This window comes from Rhipicephalus microplus, unplaced genomic scaffold (assembly GCF_043290135.1).
Source record: "Rhipicephalus microplus isolate Deutch F79 unplaced genomic scaffold, USDA_Rmic scaffold_14, whole genome shotgun sequence".
In the NCBI taxonomy this organism is placed as follows: Eukaryota; Metazoa; Arthropoda; class Arachnida; order Ixodida; family Ixodidae; genus Rhipicephalus; species Rhipicephalus microplus.
The window spans coordinates 15878669-15900331 of record NW_027464587.1 but is presented as its reverse complement, the minus strand read 5'-3'; the positions used below and the strand labels follow the sequence as shown (position 1 = coordinate 15900331).

Genomic DNA, 21663 nt, shown 5'->3' with positions numbered 1-21663 from the left:
ATCTTGCAATGCGCGAGTTAAAAAAAGTGACCTTTGTTTTATTTTATCTGGGCGTCTCGGCCCCCGCTGATGTATTAACTAACAGTACTGGCCATCGTACCACGTGGGCGAGGAGCTTGAAGCTCCCTTCTCTTTGCCCTACTGCATTGTTCTTTCAAGTGTTTTAAATACACATGGCGTGAGTGATGCAACCCGCAACTGGCTGTATTCTGCACATCGTCAGCGCCGCTGGCCAGGAATGCAGTCGAGAGTTCGGGTGATATACATGCCTGGGACCTGCACAATTGCCTGCAGTTCGGCACCCTCGTGAGTGCTGGTCGCAACCAGAAGATGTGTCGGCCAGGCCGATGGCAACATTGCTGTTGCAGGACCGGTACAGAGGTGAAGTCGTCGAGCCGGACAGAGTAGCACTGTCGACCGGCGGCAGTGTCGTGGTACATGGACATTCTTAAGGGACATGTGTTGTTATTTTTTGTTAGAGCTTGTGTAGCTGTGTTTTTTTCATGCTGCTGTTTTTTGAATTAAGGTTGAGGGGATGTGGATCTGCTAATACCCCCTGTAAAGTTAGTTGTGCTTCATGGCACATTTGCCTCGCGCATAGGCCGCATCTGGGGTTCACAACTACCATGCGGTAAGAGGCAATGTGCTTGTGAGAGTTTATCGCCGCCATCATCATTATGGTTAGAAAACGTTGGCACCGGAGGTGACGCCTGGTGCAAGCCTAGGTGGCGGCACACGAGAAATAAGCTAGCTTCTTTAGCCAGTGGCGTTTGGCGCGAACGGTTGTCTCCCGCAGTGGGACCCCGGTGCATGGCACCGCGAGCCGTCTACCAAGGGTTCTTGTGGTGAGTCAGACATTAGCAACAATGCCTTGTTGTCATGTTGTTGAGTGATGTTTAGTATTGTGTAAGGATGTTTCAGCATGTTGATCCCAATTGATGTTATAATAGCTAGGCTATCGATATCATCACTCTAAAGGTAGTTAGGTAAATAAATGTGTGTTGTTTTGGATCGTTCCGACCGCGTCTGTTGCCTCTGTTCACTCCAAGAGCATGGTGGCACTTCCCACATCAAGACCCCATAACGATAACGGTAGATGACATAGACAACATGGCCGATTGTGTGGCATGGTGTTCTGCTACCCTAGTAGCAACAGCTCTGATTTATGGAGCTTCTGATTCGGCATGAGCGATTTATCAGATAGTGGCAGCAACACCGAAGCTGTCACTTACGAGCAGAAATTTAACAGCTGAATTCGACAGCCATAGGGAATGGCTACGAGCAAAGTTTCTTGGCTAGCTCAGCACTTGAAAGATAGAACTTCGACTTCTGTTTTGATCTGGCAGCAGCGTATTCCAGTCACAGATTTGGAGGCATCGCTCAACATCCGAGCACTTGCTCGCAGAGCCCGTCAACTGCTCCAGCTTCGCAATCAAAGTCCAACAACAGCTGGGAGTAGGCTTGACCAATGATAAAAGACGATTCATAAACAGCTTCACAAACTGCTGTTGCTGGACTACAAAAGCGGGCTACAACAGGATATTTCTGTCATATTGTTACGGGGATTACAAATACACGGAAGATAGAAAGGAGTGTATTTGCGATATTTACAGATAGATGTGACACCTAAGGGTTGCTAGGATCTCGCGCACCGAATGCGCTTCTTCTTCATCGATGCGTCTACGACGGGGTGAAGCCATGCCCACTGCCTCGTAATATCACCCCCGGCGGACGAAGCGTCGTCACGGTGCCGCTAAGTCAATCATGACTGGCAGTGTTGTAGCATTTTAGTCGCGACACATGGACAACATCCGTAGGAGTTGTGGCAGAAGATGAAGGTGGTTCAACGGGAGTGATGAGGTAGTCGACGTCAGTGACCTTGCAGAGAACTTTGTAGGACCCGGTGTATCGTGAAAGGAGCTTCTCTCACAAGCCTCCACGTCGATGCGGCGTCCAAAGTAGGACGAGAGAGCCAGCAGGGTAGTCAACGTCGCAGTTCCAGTCATCGTAGCGGACGTTTTGTGAGGCATGAGAAGCAATGAGCCTAGTGTGCGCGATTTGGTGAGCGACGCGGGCTCAAGAAGAAACGTCCTGAGCATGCATCGTTGGTTCGGTAGTATAAGAAGGAAGGAGTGTGTCGAATGACAAGGCAGGGTTGCGGCCGTACAGAAGAAAGAATGAAGAATAGCCGGTGGTGTCATGCTTTCATTAATTGTACACAAACGTAACGTAGCGGAGTATTGCGTCCCAGTCACGGTGATCAGCAGACACGTACATGGACAACATGTCTGTAAGAGTTCGGTTGAGGCGCTCCGTGAGACCGCTGGTCTGGGGATGGTAGGCAGTGGTAAAGTGATGTTCGGTAGAGAAGCTACAGAGGATTCCGTCGAAAACTTTTGCGAGGAATGAACGGCCACGATCCGTCAGAAGATGGCGTGAAGCCCAATGCCGCAGAATGATGTCATTCAGTAGAAAGTCTGCAACGTCTGTAGCGCAGCTACTTGGCAAGGCATGAGTTATAGCATATCTGGTCGCATAGTCTGTTGCGACAGCGATCCATTTGTTGCCTGACACGGACGTTGGGAAAGGTCCGAGCAAGTCGAGGGGGAATGTCGATAGGTTGGAGCAGGCCAGCCGTACGGAGAGTAGGACGTTTGCAACGCTGGCAGTGCTCGCAAGCAGCGACATAGCGGCGCATAAATTTATACAGGCCAGGCCAAAAGAACCGTTGCCGCATGCGATGATAGGTGCGTGAAAAACCTGGGTGTCCTGCCGTCGGAGCGTCATGCAGATGTTGAAGAATGGTGGCTCGCAGCTGTCGGGGGATAACCAACAAAAGGTCCGGGCCATCAGGCTTCATGTTGGGATGGTACAGAATTTCGTTGCGGAGGACATATTGACGGAGCAAAGGGTCGGAAAGTCCTGCAGATACTCGCTCAATGACCGTCCTGAGGGTTGCATCCCGGCGCTGCTCTGGGCTGATGTCACGCAAATCGGATATGGCGAGCACACAAGAATCGCTCTCATGGATGGCGAGGCTAGCAGGATTCACCGGATAACGCGAGAGACAATCGGCATCTTGGTGTAACCTGCCAGACTTATAAATTACGTCGAAGTTATACTCCTGAAGACGTGGAGCCCAGCGACCTAGGCAACCAGTTGGGTCCTTGAGCGAAGACAACCAACACAGAGCGTGGTGGTCCGTAATAACTGAAAACTCCCGGCCATACAAGTAGGGGCGAAATTTCACTACAGCCAAGACCAACGCAAGACACTCGGGCTTCGTTATCGAATAGTTTCGCTCAGCTGTGGAGAGAAGGCGGCTGGCATACGCAATAAGACGCGTTTGGCCCCCCTGCTGTTGAGCGAGGACGGCGCCGATGCCGTGAGCAGTGGCGTCTGTGCAAACTTCAGTCGTCGCGGACGGCTCGAAGTGAGCCAATATTGGTGGTGAAGTCAGCAGCTGGATCAGCGTGGAAAATGCAGCTGCTTGGTCTTGGCCCCACGAGAAGGGTGCATTCTTTTTGAGAAGATCAGTGAGTGGTCGTGCAATTGTAGCGAAATTGCGTATAAAACGTTGGAAGTATGAGCATAAGCCCACAAAACAATGAAGATCTTTGGTAGTAGAATGAAGAAAAAGTTTTTGACAGCGCTAATCTTGTCAGGGTTCGGTTGGACGCCAGCAGCACTTACGCAATGACCAAGGACCGTGATTTCTCGTCGGCCGAAATTGCCCTTTTTCGAGTTCAGCTGGAGTCCCGCTCGGCGAAAAACGGCTAGAATGGTCGACAGGCAAGTTAGGTGGCTTTCAAATGATGGAGAAAAAACAATCACATCGTCGAGGTAGCAAAGGCAGATGGACCATTTACAACTACGGAGGAGAGAGTCCATCATGCGTTCGAACTTTGCCGGGGCATGCACAGCCCAAAAAGCATAACCTTGAACTGACAAAGGCAATTTTTTTGTGGTCTAAGTCGTCGACAGAAATTCGCCAATAGCCCGAACACAGATCTATAGATGAGGAGTATCGCGCGCCATGAAGGCAGTCAAGGGCGTCGTCGATTCGGGGCAGCGGAGATACCTCTTTGCGGGTTATCTTGTTCAAGGCACGGTAGTCAACGCATAATGTCCAACTGCCATCTTTCTTTTTGACTAAAACAACAGATGACGCCCATGGACTTGAAGAGGCCTCTATGACTCCTTTAGAGAGCATCTTCTCGACTTCTCGTTGTATGACCTAGTGTTCGGACTGGGAAACACGATATGGTCGCCGTCTAACAGGACTAGCATCACCGGTATGTATTTGATGACGCACGACGAACGTTTGACCTAAAGGGTGGTCATCGATGTCGAAAATATCTCGGTAGTTGGTCAGAACGTGGTGGAGTTGCGCAGCCTGACAGGGCAGAAGATCAGGGGCAATCATCATCGTGATTTCATTGGTAGGTGCGTTTGCTCGGCTGGCTGCAATAGGGGACGAGCAGTCTTCAGGGTCTAATGCCACGATGTTACATGCATCAAGTGGGGAAACATGGCCTAACGAAATGCCTTGCGGTAGAACTTGGGTCGAACTACTAAAGTTGAGAAGCGGAAGCTGAACGTAGTTGTCCACGATAGTCATGATGGTATGCGGCACAGGAACACTTCGCGCCAAGAGCACATCCACTAATGGAGACACTATGTAATCACCGGAGCTGGTGATATCGTTAAGGCCGCAAACGTGGTGGCTTGCGGTGACAGCCGAACATAATCAACAGCGCACAATTGGTGTGACGGTGAGGATGGCACAGCCCCAAGTCGAGGCAATTCAAGCTGAAGAATGCCGGTTGCACAGTCGATGAGAGCGGCATGAGTAGACAAGAAATCCAATCCAAAAATCAGATCATTGGAACACTGCTCAATAACTGCAAAGAGAACAGATGTGGGGTGATCGGCGATTGTGATGCGTGCTGCGCACATTCCTATGATGGCAAGACTTCTTCCGTCGGCGACACGAATAATGCCAGAAGCAGCAGGTGTGAGAACTTTCTTCGGGTGGCAACGAAGTCGGGCACTCATCACAGAAATATGCACCCCGGTGTCAATAAGTGCAGAAACAGTCACGCCGTCAACGTCCAAGTCGATCAAATTTCGTCGTGTCGGCAGTACAAGGAGAGGATTTAAGGTCGGTATCGAGGATGCAACTTCACCTCTAAGAGCTGCACCGCTTAGTGTCCCTGATGAGAATTGAGCGAGGAGGTTGGGCATCATCGTAGAGGAAAAGGGGACGACGGGCGACGTGCAGGCAGCGAACGAGACTGAGCGGCTGTGCTGCGTATTAGGGGCATCGAAGGGTGGAAGGCAACGGTAGCTGTCGGGGATCGGCGCAGGAGGCTGGAAAAGGCGGTAGCTGTCGGCGCGGCGAGCAGTGTTATACTGAGTTGGGGACGAAGACCAATAGTTGCGGCAATACCGTGCGACGTGCCCTATGCGACAGCAGTTAAAGCAGATTGGCCGATCATCTGCCGTTCCCCATTCGGCCGGATTGCGAGAGCGTGGGAAAGGCCGTTCCTGGGGCGGTGACCTGGGGCGAGGCGGCGACCTTGAACAGAAGCCAAATGGTCGAGACTGAGCAATGGCGCAGACATCGAGGCCCAAAATGCTGAGTTCTTCCCGCACAATGAATATAGCCGTCAATGAATATAGTCGTCGTAAAATTTTCCAACAAAATGACTGGTAACAGCTACACTCGTCGTAAACAAAAATTGCTCTTGCATAAAAGCAATGAAGACGACACTTGTCATAGTTGTGTTTCTTGACGCTAAATGGCCACACCTGTCCATGATGGGACATTTATGTCTCAGTTTTCTTTTTATTGGCATTTTGTAGCGAGAGCTACATCAGCCATATTCTCGCCGTTTCACTGTGGCCACACCACGAGCTAGCAACTGCCACAACTGGCATGACGTCAGATGAAGAACCGGTGAAACCGTGCGGGAAGGCGGGGCCCCCATTGCCTTGTATATGTACATAGAAGGGGTGGCTCGATGAAATTTGACGGCAGATATAGAAAGCGAGTAAAAGGACTGAAAAAAGCAAGCTTTATTTGACAGAATGAAACTAAAAGGAGACAGCATGAGTGCCTAGACTGGCATAGTGAGGAGCTAGGCAAGTTGGTTTAGTACAATAAATAACTGTGCTACAGTTACTAGTGAAAAGAAGTTAGGAAGAATACACGTTACAAACACGTTTCATGCCAACACAGCTCAGCGAAGAACAGAACCTTCATCACATTTCTGTCTGTACGAGCCTTGAGCAACTAGCTATAAGTTTACGACTTTTAAGATTAAGCCAAAACATAAACAGTCAATTGATGTTTGATTTAAACCTGTAATACCTTATCAAATATTAGCAGTCGGTTGATGTTTGATAGGTGGTGTTGATACGAGAAGCAAATTTCTATTTAGTGATAAAATTCCCCAACTTTTTAAGTGGCACCTCGAACATTTCACAAATTCTCAGTTCATGTCACAGCATCATCATAACTGTCAAAAATCTCAATGAATTACCTCTACTGCAAACACAGCAATTGGAATGGGCAGCTCCGGGTTATGAGCACAGGCCATCAGTGTCGTCTCCAAATCACGATTGGCCACCTGGGCTATGGTACCGATATTTCTCAAGGCCTGCATAAAAAAATAAGAAGATCCAGGGTTGTTGATCATTGAAAAACAGCATGCTCTGCACACAAAATATGAGCAGAACAAAGACCATGCATAAGCATCAATGTCCAGCAAGGAGCCTGCATTGGCCATGTTATATCATTTAAGTCAGAATACAGGTGCAATGCAAGTGGCTATGTATTTCTCAAAACTTACACAAACACCAGTGATTATTATGCTGAAATATTTCACTTAATATAGACATGTTTTGCCTATATACACGTCTTCAAGTTTTCACGACAGGGGGCCGCCATATTGAAATGTGTGCCGTCTAACGACCAAGTTTAGCGAAATCTTCATCTAGGGCTGCGCGTACTCGAAGTGATGCATTATCCGATATAACCTTGTTACGTATCATTACATCATCGGTATTCACATATTTTTGCAGAATACAGCAGCTAAAGCGGCCGGCTGGGCGCTTTATACAAGCATGGCTCCGTCTGTACTTTTTTTTTTTCGGTATCCAAGATGATTGATTGATATGTGGTGTTTAATGTCCCAAAACCACTATATGATTATGAGAGACACCGTAGTGGAGGGCTCCGGAAATTTCGACCACCTGGGGTTCTTTAACGTGCACCCAAATCTGAGCACACGGGCCTACAACATTTCCGCCTCCATCGGAAATGCAGCCGCCGCAGCCGCCGCAGCCGGGATTCGAACCCGCGACCTGCGGGTCAGCAGCCGAGTACCTTAGCCACTAGACCACCGCGGCGGGGCAATGTATCCTAGATGCAGTACAGGAACGTTGTTCTTGATGGTTTTTTTGCCGCCAACGAAATAACGTGAGCAGAAGCGTGACAATGGACACACGCGGAGGTTTCCTGGTGACACCCACTACTTCCGCAATTCAGGCGACGATGAAACGTGACGCAGCACGAACATATTACACCGGCACTCATTGCATGGCGTACTGTGCTGCAGACACAATGTCACCCAAATTGTTCCTCTTGCGCTGATTGTTCGCATACCCATACACGACACAGCGATGGCCAGATGTGCTGGTCTTTGAATATGCTCACTTTCCTGCCACAACATTCTTTATTGTGAGGTATGAAAAAGAAATCCTCAGCCTGCTGTGGTGTCGCTAGTTTTGGTTTCAATGAGTAGTCTAGCAACTATGGATGTGCTGTTGTTGTCTTACATATACGGGTGTTCTGAAATAAAACTTCACACATTTTGTTGTGTTATGGAAGGTGTCCGCTCTCTTAATCATGACTCCAGGTCACATTACCACATTGGCCACGAGTTTAATGAAGGCGTTACTTCGCCTGTAGCCACGTCGCCCCGTCATGAGCTTAGGTAGTCAATAGCTACAACGTTCCATTTGTTCCCAGAATTTGATGTCGGGAACGTCCCCAGTAAGTCCATGCCGATTTGCTGAAATGGCCGATGAGGTGGCTCGATAGGCTGGAGAAGTCCGACTGGCCTAGTTGGCTGTGTCTTTCGTCGTTGACAGTTTCGACATATCCTGACGTAACGAGTGACATCGGTGGCAAGTTGTGGCCAGAAATACTTCTCCTGTATTCTCGCGTGTGTACAAAAAACACCAAGGTGTCCAGCCATCGGTTCACCGTGTAGAGCATCCAAAACTTCTGGACGTAATGTTGAAGGTACTACTAGGTGATAGTTGGCCTGATGTGGTGAAAAGTTTTTCTTGACGAGGATGTCGTTACACAAGAAAAACGATGCCAGTTTTCACTTGAATACCTTTAGAACAATGGCAGCCCTGCCCTTACACACAAGGCCCTTAATTTTAGGGTCGGCACGCTATCGTTCTGCAAAATCATTGACGCTTAAGGTTCTCAGGAAGCAGTCGCCGGCTTCGTTGTTTTGCGGCGGTAGGTTGATTGGGCGCTAGACAGGCAGTCGGTGCCAGAGAGCCTTCCTTCCGACTTGTACACGACGGTGATGTCAAATTTCTGAAGTCGCAGACTCTACCGTGCGAGGGGACTTGAAGAGGCCTTCGACTTAGCTAACCAACAGAGGGCATGGTGGTCGCTCACAACTTTGAAAGGCCTGCCTTAGAGTTAAGGGCGAAATTGGGAGGTAGCCCAAATGATGCCAAGACACTCCTTTTCTGTTGTGAAATAGTTGACTTCTTAGATAGCGACCGGCTCGCATAACTGATGACCTTTTCAAGTCCGTCAATCTTCTGCACCAGGACGGCTCTGAGCCCTACACTGCTTGCGTCAGTGAGGATTTCAGTACCGGTGTTTTCGTCAAAATGAGCAAGTATTGGCAGTGTCTGCAGGCGCTGTTTTAGTTCTTGAAATGCTTCCTAATGCGGGGTTTCCCACTTGAACTCGACGTCGGTCTTTGTCAGGTTAGTGAGTGACTCGGCGATGCAGGCAAAATTACTGACAAAAGACCTGTAATAGGTGCAGAGGCCGAGAAATCGGTCCACGGCCTTCTTGTCGGAAGGTGACATAAATGCAGCGATGGATGTTGTCTTCTGCGGGTCGGGGCGTACTCCAGACTTGCTTATTATGTGTCCCAGGAACAAGAGTTGCTCGTAAGCAAAGTGGCACTTTTCTGACTTCAGAGTGAGTCCTAAGGTTTTTATTGCTTGAAGTACAGCTTCACGGCGCTGTAGATGATTGTCGAAGCTTGACGAAAACACGACGACATTGTCAAAATACACGAGGCAAGTCTGCCACTTCAATCCAGCGAGCACGGTGTCCATAACACGCAGGACGATTGCAGGCGCAAAGCAAAGACCGAAGGGCATGACCTTAAACTCGAAGAGGCCGTCTGGTGTTATGAACGAAGTCTTTTCTCGATCTCTTTCAGCTACTTCGATCTGCCAATAGCCTGTCTTGAGATCCATCGATAAGAAGTATTTGGCATTGAGTCGATCAAGGGCATTGTCTATTCAGGGGAGAGGGTATGTGTCCTTCGTTATCATGTTGAGTCGACAATAGTCAATGCACAAGCGTACTGTTCGTTTCTTTTTCTTTATTAACACCACCGGTGACGGCCATGGGCTCTTTGAAGGCTGCATGATGTCGTCGCGGAGCATTTCATTGACTTGTTTTTTTATGGCCTCACATTCTCGCGTAGAAACTCTGTAAGGACTCTGACGGAGTGGCCTGGCATTTTCTACTATTACAATTCAATGTTTCCCAACAAGGGTCTGGCGAATGCTTGACAACGACCAAAAGCAGTTTTTGTATTTCAGAAGCAGGTTTTTTAGCTGCTTTTGTTTATGCGTCGGAAGGCTTGGATTAACGTCGAAAGCTGGTTGAAAAGTTTCAGTCATCGGAGTAGATTCAGCGGAATCGGTGAGGGTGAAAGCGTTGCCGACTTCCAGTACCTCTTCGATCTAGGCAACTGTCGTGCCTTTGCTCACATGCTTGTACTATTGTTGAAGTTTGTGAGCATCACTTTTGGGTTCCCTCCTCGCAGCTCAGCTGTTCTTCTGGCGACGCAAATTTTGCGGTTGATCAAGAGATGCTGGTTGCCTTCAACGACGCCTTGCATGTCTATTGATTCTTGAGCGCCGATGGAAATACTGACGCTGGACCGAGGATGAAAGGTGAGTTGGTCTTCCAGCATATTCAAAACGTACCTTCCTGATGACGTGTTTGGCAGCAGTGCTTTATCTGTGGTTAGAGTTATAAACTTTGTTCTCAGGTCAATGACAGCACCATGGAGGCTTAAGAAGCCCATATCAAGAATGACATCTCTCGAGCAATGCTGTAGTACAACGATGCTTGCAGTGTAAATCTTGTTGTTAATGGTGACTCTAGCTGTACAGATTCCTGACGACGTAACTAGGTGACTTCAGCAGTACGAATTTCAGGGCCTTCCCTGGCTGTCCTAACTTCCTTCAATTTCACGGCGAACGTACCACTGATGACGGCTCTGGTGTCATCAGTGGGCTCTGGTGTCGCGGAGAGCTGTCACACTGTGGCCACTAATTCATCGCCTAGCATTCGAGGTCGAGGTCACTAATTCATCGCCTAGCATTGCAGTTGGGTGATGACGTAGAATCACAGCTACGACGATTTGTACCACTGCTTTGTTGCGTCGTCAGGTATTCTGCTGGCCGCGAAGTATCGATGTCAAAGCTGCGTTCTGGATCCAGCATGTTTTGAAGCTCCGTCACTTCGGCGGCGGAGGAGGCGGTGGAGGAGGATCTTCGGCAGTTCGTCGTACAGCAACCGCACCTCCATCGGTTGCTGCCCTTAATTTTCCTAATACAGGCTAGGCGACCAGCCTCGGTTTGGGACGGTGCGGTGACATGTAGCGGCCGGGTGAGGATGAACGAGATAATCCCCGGGGTGTCTTCTGCGCTCCGGCGAGATAGTCGGCAATGTCATGTGGTCTTTCACCCCACTGTAGATGCGGCACATTGATGGCGAAACCATGTAGCCCTATCTGATGGTAACGGCAGCGGCGGTACGTGTGCCCGGCTTCTCCACAGTGGTAGCACTGTGAGCGGTGGTCAGGGGCTTGCCAGACGTCAGTCATCCTTAAAGCGTAGTGCTGGCCTGCTGGCAGGCAGTAAGGCCTGGTGGAAGAACTGCGGTGGGGCAGTGTCCTGACAAGGACATGAAAGAGCGTTGCGGCGCACTGCAGCAGTATAGCTGATTGCTTCTGGTTCAGGCTGCGGTGTTTCTGGGATGCCAAGCGACTGCCAAACTTCTTCGCGGACAGTGTCAGCGATCGAATTGGCTTGAGGCTGCGTTGAAGGCAATGAGTTCCACAGCTCCTCTCGCACGATCACTCGAATCATCTCGTGCAGGTCGTCGGTACTGAAGGCATCGGCGCACTTGAATGAGGCGCGGCGGTTGTACTGAGTTGAGCGCATCTTAAGCGCCTTTTCTATAGTCGTGGCCTCGGTAATAAATTCGCTGACAGTCTTGGACGGGTTCCAGACAAGTCCCGCAAACAACTTTTGCTTGACCCCCCGCATGAGGAACCAGAGCGTCTTTTCCTCGACCATGGTGGAGTCAATGTGTCGAAAAAGCTGGGTCATCTCTTCGACGAAGATTGTTACGCTTTGATTAGGGAGTTGCACCCTTGTCTCCAGCAATGTGGCGGCCCTTTCTTCACAGACGACGCTCGTGAACGTGCTCAGGAACGAGATCCCAAAGAGTCCCCAGATTCGTAGCGCGAATTCGTGGTTTTCAAACCACGCCTTCGCGGCGTCTTCTAAGTAGAAGTAGATGTGGCGTAACATTTCTTCGAGGTCCCAGCTGTTTAAGGCGGCAACTCAATCGTATATTTCAATTCAGCTTTCCGGGTCCTCGCCTGACGATTCATAGAATGTTGGAGGTTCCTTGGGCTGCCAGAGAACGACTGCGGCGGGCTGAACGGGTGCGGTCATCGTTGCTGCTGTTGATTGTGGGATCCAGGGCTGCCTGGCTATTTCAAGAAGGGGCCCATACTCTGGTTGCAGTGCCTTCTGCCTGCAGCGTCTTCATTGCTCAGGCTTGGCTTCAGTGTCTTCTTTGCCGCTTGGGCTGAGTTCGCAGCTTGATGGGGGCGTTCGGAACATCAAAGAAGTAGCACCTCCACCAGATGTCATGGGGTCGTGACGTTGATGAAGAAGCAGACAGTACATGGAAGATTAAATTGTTTATTTGGGTGAATCTGTGCCCAGTAAACAGAAAGTCAGATCACAGTAGCAGACTTGCATTGATAGCGGCGAATGCAGCATCGGCCGTTGATCAACTGACAAGTGGCGAACCGCATCGGCATTTATACAGTTGCCATTGAATGTTCTAAGGTTATCGCTGGTAGCGACGTAGGTTCCAAAATAACCTGAAACGTTTAAGAAACGGGCGTAATCTTAACAAAACGATCTACTACAGCCTTGAAGCTTTTAGAACATCGTAGGCACAGTTTGCGCTGAACGTAGTGTAACGGGCTGATAACAAAACTTGAGGAAAAGAACGTGGCAATACGAACAAACTGTTGCCGCATTGACGCAGCATTTTGCCGTGACAAGCATCGTAGTCGTGGAACGCCATCACTTCCTTCGTTGCACCCAGTAGCCAGGCGAGTCCATACAGGAGTATGTCGCTGCTTAACAGGAGCTTGATGCTTCGTGTTCTTTCGTAACCACAGACTACTCTTTCCGGGACCAGCTCGTAGAGGAATCTCGTCAGAAAATCTTCGTGTGCCCACTTTTAAAGGAGTCATCACTCTCTCTTTCATGTGCTGTACTCCTGGCACAGCAACTCGAGCAGGCTGCTCAGCAAGTTTGTGAGCTTGTTCCCGGGTGTGTTCAGCAAGTGACTTCGCGAAATAGTCGTTTTTCAAGAGGTTAAACGCCTCCCCACTCGTCTTCCCATCACTAATTCTCGCCGCAGTCTAGCCCCCGTCAACACTTGCATGATGACTCAGTTTTCCACGAGCACTTCAGCGGCTCGACGCGTCCCCGTACTGTTATTGTTGTGGCTCTCGTCAACACTGTGCTTCGACGTCTTCCTGTCTCACACAAGGTCAACGCTGCTTTCATTGCAGTCGCATTGGCCACTTCCCTTCAGTTTGCAACAGGTGATGTTTTTCGACTGCTTCGGTTCGAGAAGTTGACTGCCAGGACTTGTCCAGTGATTCTGAAGGGTTAAACGTCTTTACCGTGGTCGGTCCGGCACGATCTAGCATTTTCGTCGATGTCATCACCAGCAAGTCTTTTAAATTTCTTGTTGACTCGGGATCGTCTGTTTCCATCCTGGAAGAGAGCATTTTCAGGCAAAATTTTGATGAGTCACTTTCTTCTGCCCCTCAAGTGATGCTGCTCGATTACTCCAAGTGCTGCATTCCCGTACGTGGTTATTTTTTCACGAAGGTCATGTTCAAATGATGCTCAACCTATGTTCTGTTCTACATTGTGGCGCAAGATACCTCCATCCTCGGAATGGATGCGATCAGAGTGTTGGACCTGCACATTGAAGGTGGGTCGCTGCATTGCTTCGAGACGTTGTCCATGCCAGCGACACTCGACGCTGCTCAGCTCTCAGGCTCGTGCCCTGTTTCGCCAGCTAACCCCCTTGCGAAGATCCTGTCCAGTGAATTTGGCTCTCTCTTCGGTCCAGGCCTTGGGTTTGCCAAGGGCTTCGTTCATCGCATCAAGACCCAACTCGAAGTGCTTCCTGTGACGTCAAAACTTCGGCATCTTCCACTGACACTCCGATCTCAAGTTTCAGAAGAGCTCCGTAGATTGGAAAAACTGGATGTCATCGAGCGCATTAATGCCTCTGAGTGGGTATCCCCTATATTGTAGTAAGGAAGAAGGATGGTGGAATTCGACTCTGTATTGACCTTCGGGAACCTAACCAAGCTGTCATCGCTGACAGCTTTCCGCTTCCTCACACAAAGGAGCTCTTGAACAGCCTCGTCAATGCAGCAATCTTCACCATATTAGATCTTGCGTCCATGTACCACGAAGTTCTGCTGCACCCCAAGAGCCGAGACTTGACTGCATTTGTAACTCACGACAGCCTGTTTCATTTCAAGCGCGTATGCTTTGGGCTGGCGTCTGCCCCTGCAGCCTTCCAGCAGCAGATGTCACAGATTCTCAAGGGATGTTCTGGCATTTTGTTTTACATAGAGAATATTATTGTGTTCGGCCACACCGAAGAGCACTTGATGAATTTAGTGCCAGTCCTCTGCCGCATCAAGGCTGCCGGGCTCAAGCTCAACCACAAATACACCATTTGTGTCAAAGATATGTCCTTCTTGGGACACGGGGTCACAGCCCAAGGCGTTTCACTCCTGCCTGAAAAAATGAATTCAATACAGCACAACTCCGCCCCTATGGACACTACTGGGTTGTGTTGATTTCTCGGCTTAGTCAAGTACTACGGCAAGTTTGCTCCCTGCCTTGCGGAAATTGTGGATCTAATGCGTGCTCTGCTTTGCAAGAATCAAGTTTTTACGTAGAGTGATGCTGTTGACGCTGGTTTCCGGACGGTCAGGTTCTTACTGTCATCCATCAGAGTACTGCAGATGTTTGATCCCACTCTTCCGGTGGTTGTCTCCGCGAATGCATCTGACTGCGGCCTTGGGGCTGTTCTTCAACAAGCGGATTGGCACCAGCTACACACATTTGCATTTGCATCTCGCAATCTATCCTCAGCAGAGACGAAGTATGCAGTTGCTGAATGGGAAGCACTTGCCTGGATCTGGGCCTGTGAGCGGTCATTAAAGTTTTCATTTACTAATAAAATATTCACTGTTGAGGAGGCCGCCCTAAACATAATTGTATTCATGCGTAAAGTTGCAAGGTGATGCACAAAAAGAAGCATCGCGTGTAATATTATTACATGCATGATGCATGACAAACATATAAGTGTTGTCAGTACATGGTGCTTAAATTTGACTGTCCTTTTTTACGCTATTGAAGAAATGCTGTGAGTATAAAAAATCACATGAAAGCATGAAAGTGCGAGCGCCTCAGAGTAGTTGTCTGTCTCTTATATATATATATATATATATATATATATATATATATATATATATATATATATATATATATATATATATATATAAGAGAAAGAGGTGTATACCTAAGGGCTCGTTTTTTCGTGTTGAGAGTAACAGACAATAATGCTAAGGAATGTATAGGGGAAGTTATTAGAACGAATCTAATGTAAATAAGAAGAAAGAAAAGTGGGTGAAAAATAACCTACCGTGAGCAGGAATCGAACCTACGACCTTCGAATAACGCGTTCTATGCTCTGACCACTGAGCTATCACGGCGGCCTTCCCCCATCCACGTTTTTGGGCTTTATATGTGAATTTAAACGTGGGAGTGTCAGTCAGCGCCATCTGTAGCCAAGCGGCGAGTGTGAAACACCCTTCTATAAGCCTGTGTGGCGTCACGTAGCACGTGAACTTATTACGAGCGGGCAGCTGACCGAGAGTCCCCCGTATACAACCTTACGGCACCAATTCTGTCAGTACGAGACCCTCGTTAATGAATAAGGAAAAGAGGTGTATACATAAGGGCTCGTTTTTCCGTGTTTTGACACAATATTAATGAGATGTAACAGACAATAATGCCAAGGAATGTATAGGGGAAGTTATTAGAACGAATCTAATGTAAATAAGAAGAAAGAAAAGTGGGTGAAAAATAACCTACCGTGAGCATATTACATATATATATATATACCGGCTGACCAGTGCGGCAGGTTAGCCCTCCCACTCACGAAAGAGTTGGTACGCCGCTGTCTCGTAGTCCCTCCATCACTTAACCCGCAGGTTATTTCCACTGCGCCGTGCTCCCGACCGGGTTGCAGAAATTAGGTACCTTTTATCATATTCTAACCACTACCACCACCACCACTTAACCCGCAGGTTATTTCCACTGCACACGAAGCACACACTCGGATAGCTTGCACCAAGGCACGACTGAGAGAGTGATTTTAGTGGCCTGGAATGAACAGACAAGTGGAGCTTGCTATCCACAGTTGCGTAGTTTGCAAGAATGCAGACAAGAGTGCCAAAACTACAGTAAATCTGCTGCACACTGTCCCCCTTCCAGAGTGGCCATGGCAGAAGGTCTCCATCAATATCGTCAGTCCTATGGAAAGAGCGCCACATGATTGCCAGTTCGCCATCACTCTCGTAGACTACTTTTCCAAGTGGCCAGAAGTACAGTTCTGCAGCGAGGAGTCAATGCACACAGTGACAAACATTATGCTGTTGGTTTTTTTCTCCGGAGGACTACCCCGACGAAGTTGTGTGCAACAATGGCCCTCCAGCTCTGCTCCCAGGAATTCAACCAGTACCTGAAGAATCGAGAAAATAACCTACCGTGAGCATATTACATATATATATATATACCGGCTGACCAGTGTGGCAGGTTAGCCCTCCCACTCACGAAAGAGTTGGTACGCCGCTGCCTCGTAGTCCCTCCATCACTTTACCCGCAGGTTATTTCCACTGCGCCGTGCTCCCGACCGGGTTGCAGAAATTAGGTACCTTTTATCATATTCTAACCACTACCACCACCACCACTTATCTCGCAGGTTATTTCCACTGCACACGAAGCACACACTCGGATAGTTTGCACCAAGGCACGACTGAGAGAGTGATTTTAGTGGCCTGGAATGAACAGACAAGTGGAGCTTGCTATCCACAGTTGCGTAGTTTGCAAGAATGCAGACAAGAGTGCCAAAACTACAGTAAATCTGCTGCACACTGTCCCCCTTCCAGAGTGGCCATGGCAGAAGGTCTCCATCAATATCGTCAGTCCTATGGACAGAGCGCCACATGATTGCCAGTTCGCCATCACTCTCGTAGACTACTTCTCCAAGTGGCCAGAAGTACAGTTCTGCAGCGAGGAGTCAATGCACACAGTGACAAACATTATGCTGTTGGTTTTTTTCTCCGGAGGACTACCCCGACGAAGTTGTGTGCAACAATGGCCCTCCAGCTCTGCTCCCAGGAATTCAACCAGTACCTGAAGAATCGAGCCATTCACCTCTGTCACTCTCCATAGTACTACCCTCAGGCAAATGAACTTGTAGAACACTTCAACCATGTGTTCAAAAACCTCATGGAGACAGCTTTGCTGGAACATCGGCCACTCCCCCTAGCGGTTATCGAGTACCTTGGCATCTACCGGTGCACACCGCATGCGACAACGGAGGTCGCCCCAGCTTTGTTGCTGCATAAGAGGCTGCCGAGAACACATTTGAATGTCATCGGATACCTGTCCTCTTCTTTCTTTAAAGACCCAGCCACCGAGCTTAGTTTGCTGCATCGCAGGGTGAAGCAAAAGCAAGACAGCAGCAAGAAGCAAACAGATCTTCGTCGACATTGCGGTTGAAGCCTTCGTTAGGGTGAGAAAACCGTCCGTCACCTTCAAGGTAGATCTTTCATTTATCAGGCCCTGTACAATGATCAAACAATGCGGACCTTCCTCTTTCAGCCTCGGTGATGGCAAGAGATAGAATGCATCTAAGCTTGCCAAAGTTCCTTTAAACCTTCTGTTCACAGGAGACCTGGAACGCACCAGAGGCTAGCAAACCGGTGTCGTCATCACTGGGACATGTAGAGCTACCAGACGCTCATGAGGCACCTCAAGTGGCGGCTGCAGCTATGGCTGTTCCTGAGACCACCCAAGTGGCTCACGATGCCAGCACGCCTGAGCCACAAGTAGATGCGCCTCTTCCTGCTGGGGTGGCCAACCAAGCTGCTTCAGACCCGGGCCTCCCTGAACCACAGCTGTGTGCGGCTCCAGTGCATGTGCAACCACTGCGGGCGAGACGTCTGCTGAAACGTTACTTTGTTTCCTTTTCTTCATTAGTAATTAGTGTGTTATACAGTGCAGTCCACTTATAACAATATCGAGAAAACCTAAAAATATGATCGTTATAACCGGTGATCGTTATATCTGGACTGCCGCCAAAAAATCGTCGCCGGACGTACCTTTTGTAGCTCCAGGCTTCATTTCGCTATTTTCACCAATTAATAAATATTGTAGATAGTAGGATGTCAAAAACAAGACTTTATTTCTTACTCCGAAGAACGCATCACGGGTTCGCTGAGGAAGAGAGGCTGACCGACGGCGGGGTGGGAGCAGTGGGAGGAAGAAAGCACACCCAGAGGTACACAGCCGGAATGCCAACGAGGCCCCGCCCCGATGCCACCGCGCCGCTTTGCTTTTCGCTTTTTTTATTTTCTCTCTCTTTCCCGCTTTCGTTCGGCAAGCTACGAGTATCTTGCCGGCTTGCAGTTGTAGAAGGCGGGGAGCCGCGGAGCGCGGCGCTTTGCTTTTCGCATTTTTTGTTTAATTCTCTCAGCCTCTCCGCGGTCGACGCGCGGCGAGGCGCAAAACGTGACACAGCTGGCGCCATCTGTAGCGCGTCGCGCCAACTCGCGATGCTTTCCTCGGCTTTTTGAACGGCCGGGACGCGCTGCCGGCGCTGTCCTGCAGTGGCGGCAGATACGTACTCGCCTACGCTAACTTTTCGTCTTGTCTCGGCATAGTTCGTTTCAGAAGAACTTATCAATCTAAATGTTACGATTATTCTGAATGAAACATGCCGTCCACGGCAAACTTTTCATCGTTGTATCCGATATGCGGTGGATAACATATCGTTATATATGGTTTTTTTCCCCATAGCCCCAATGCATAAAATGAGACTGTTAAGTCGACCCATCGTTATAACCGATATATCGTTATATGTGGTATCGTTATAAGTGGACTGCACTGTATTAAGTGTTCTTTTGTAGTTGTGGCAACTGTTTCTTTTAATACGCTAACAGCCTATATTTAAGGGGGGGGGGGCGATATGTTGTGTCGCTAGTTTCGGTTTCAATGGGTAGTCTAGCAACACTGGATGTGCTGCTGTTGTCTTACATATACAGGTGTTCTAAAATAAAGCTTCAGACATTTTGTTGTGTTATGAAAGCGTGTCCGCTCTCTTATTTGTGGCTCCAGGCCAAGATACCGCACACACAAATCCTTAACTTATAGCAGGCAATGCCAATTAGAAAAGAAAATGAACAGCAGTCACTTTTTATCGCAAATAGGCACCTATTACACATACTACATGCAAGCGTGTCATGTGAACATCTACGAAATGCGCAGCCCAAGCCATGATGGCAACACTGAGAACATACCCTCGACCCCTGCAGCTGACAGGTTCAAGAGTGCTCCTGTGAAAAGGTGTATATCGAACTTCTTAATGATCTGCGATTATTCTTGCTACTGCGATCATCATACTGCGAGTGTCCTTGGTTTCACTGGGCACGAGTTCAATTCGTAAAGATCTTTTCTCTCAGCTTATGCTTCAGGTTTTCATGTAATCATCTCCTAAACTCAACAATATTACACTCTGACTGAGCAGTCTCCTTGCACTGTCTTAGCAGGGAAGGCCACAACCCAACATTTACAAAGAAACAAGACTTGACTGATTCAGTGCCTGCCAAAATTGACTATAAATACAGTCGAGCCCACATATAATAGCCCCACTTGTCTCTTTCGTTACCATGCCTACTTAAATCAATCACCAGTTGTTGATGCTTTGGTTCATCCAATTTGGCCTTTAAATTTCTTTCTCGTGCACCTAGCACTTTCTAATAGTTAGTCCAGCACTCAACTTTCAGAATCAATTTGAATTTGCTTGTTCTGACATCACAGCGATTTTTGAAAGACCTTTGCGGGAGCCAATGTGCGTTCGTTGTTGGAAAAATTCACTAGGCTGGCGAACTTGACAAAAGTGTATGCCCCTCATGAATATGCAGAGTAACATCAAAGTTCCCTAATCAAAAGAACCTTTACAATTCAAATATCGAATTAAAATGTCAGCTTTGAAATTGACAGTGTTCAGCAGTAATAATTGCCAGATATTTATGCCAGTTATTCAAAAGAGAGTTGTTGCTGCGAGTCAGAGAAAACTTATTCCACAAAAACTATTTCGGAAGGTCCGCCATATGTTTAACGTGTTGAGATGGCCTTAGCCAGTTTTCAGCAGCTTTGGTTTTGTTTTTTCATTATATCAGACACAGAGTAGCATCTAGTGTCACTAGTCGATGCACGGTGGCAGCGTTACGTGCAATGGGCGAGCACCAGCACTGCAAAACACACGTATCACTCGATATTGCTTAACAACTGCACCTTAATTGAGTGAAGACGAGCTTAGAGTTCGAGGACGACCGCACTTCAGCTCCAAGTTTTGTGGCGGCAATGTTTTGAGTCTGTCAGAGACATCCGCAGCCATTCATGGGTTTGTTTTATTTACGGCCTCAAGTTGTCCATTTGCTGGAAGTGCGTAACTACTGAACTTTGTGCACAATGTTATGGCTACTCTGGTTACGTGTGAGGCCCACACTTCGCTGGAGTGCGGTGTGCTGGCGCCGGCTGCAGAGCTTCTCCCAATGACAAGAAGGTCACCTGAGCACATTTTGGCCCTGACTATAGTGCCTTCAATATACTTACTAGCGTGCCGACGGCGGCCGTCGCAGTGGCACAGAAAATGATGCCCTCCACCAGCGGCCACCAAACGGCGATAGCCGCAGGGACCGTGCTATGCCAAGCGAATGGCCGAATGGACCAAGCGAATGGCCGAGTGGCCAGAGCCCGAGCGGAGTGGTGTCGGCGGCGTCTCTACCACGATGGCTGGATATATCCAGCGGCCGTGTCTCTATCAACACTCCACCCAACACGCGCGTGCGACAGGGGCCGGTGGGCACTCCCAGCCCCCTTAGAATTGTAGAACGCTGGTTGGGAAGCGACGCTTAACCAAAGCAACGTTTTTTCGTTGCACTTACAAATGGACGTACGCCTCGTTATCATTAATACGGTACACATTATCGAGTGTTTGATGAAAAATTAACAAATAAATGAATATGCACAATTTCCCAGGAAAAAGTCAACTGTAATAATGCTCAACAAAATTCAACGGTGAAACTCGCGGCAATTGGTGTATTTAATTATGCACCAACATTTACTATAAGCCAATTTTTCTATTGTTCAAAGGTAGGATGAGTTCTTCGAATGAGCTTCAATTCTCTAATGGTGTTGACGCTAGCAGTTCAATAAACGCAAATATTTTAATATCGTTACTAGTATGTTTCGAGTGCTACAGCTAACACACATCGAATTTTTTTCATTTGTGAGGATTTTGGACACATCTATTGAAACACCCAGTACGGATGCGGATATTGTCGAGTGGTGCAAGAAAAATAATGAATAATAACGCAACAGCAATAAAAAGCTAATTTCGTAGAAATGCTGGTGTCGGCGACGCCAGCTTAAGCAAAAAATCATCTTGATCGTGAAAAGAAATGTAGAGAGTTTCAAATAAAATGAAGGATACAAATTTTTGTTTGAGTTTTTCACGAGGAAATTCACTGATGACACGATCGACTGTAATTTTGAACGAGCGCTTTACGTAGGAATTACTAAAATGTTTCTCAGAAACGACAGCCGTCGAAGTTACGATTCTATAGATCTATGGTCTTCTCCTAACCGGCTAAGTGTTCTGGGTTTGCA

General features: G+C 48.3%; 2 protein-coding genes across 13 annotated transcripts in view; one reads left to right on the top strand and one right to left on the bottom strand.

Moving 5' to 3' along the window:
• Positions 1-18214, top strand: part of LOC119181453 (uncharacterized) — a 159530-nt gene extending 141316 nt beyond the window's left edge. For 7 of the 9 annotated variants that reach the window (XM_075882781.1, XM_075882780.1, XM_037432708.2 and 4 more), the window contains one exon: positions 17661-18214. In XM_075882781.1, coding sequence (XP_075738896.1) covers positions 17661-18005 — 345 coding nt within the window. In that variant the 3' untranslated portion in view covers positions 18006-18214. Of the gene's footprint in view, positions 1-223; positions 1018-10109; positions 10240-17660 lie in introns of those variants that run through there. The other 2 variants (XM_075882784.1, XM_075882783.1) reach the window with 2 other exon arrangements.
• The window catches only part of LOC119181451 (uncharacterized), a 607968-nt gene that overhangs the window by 471863 nt on the left and 114442 nt on the right, over positions 1-21663 (bottom strand). For all 4 annotated transcript variants that reach the window (XR_012888604.1, XR_012888603.1, XR_012888605.1 and 1 more), the window contains exon 12: positions 6549-6665. Coding sequence is in view for 1 of the 4 variants with exons in the window: in XM_037432704.2 (XP_037288601.2) it covers positions 6549-6665 (117 nt within the window). In the remaining 3 variants the exon portion in view is untranslated. The remainder of the gene's footprint in view (positions 1-6548; positions 6666-21663) is intronic.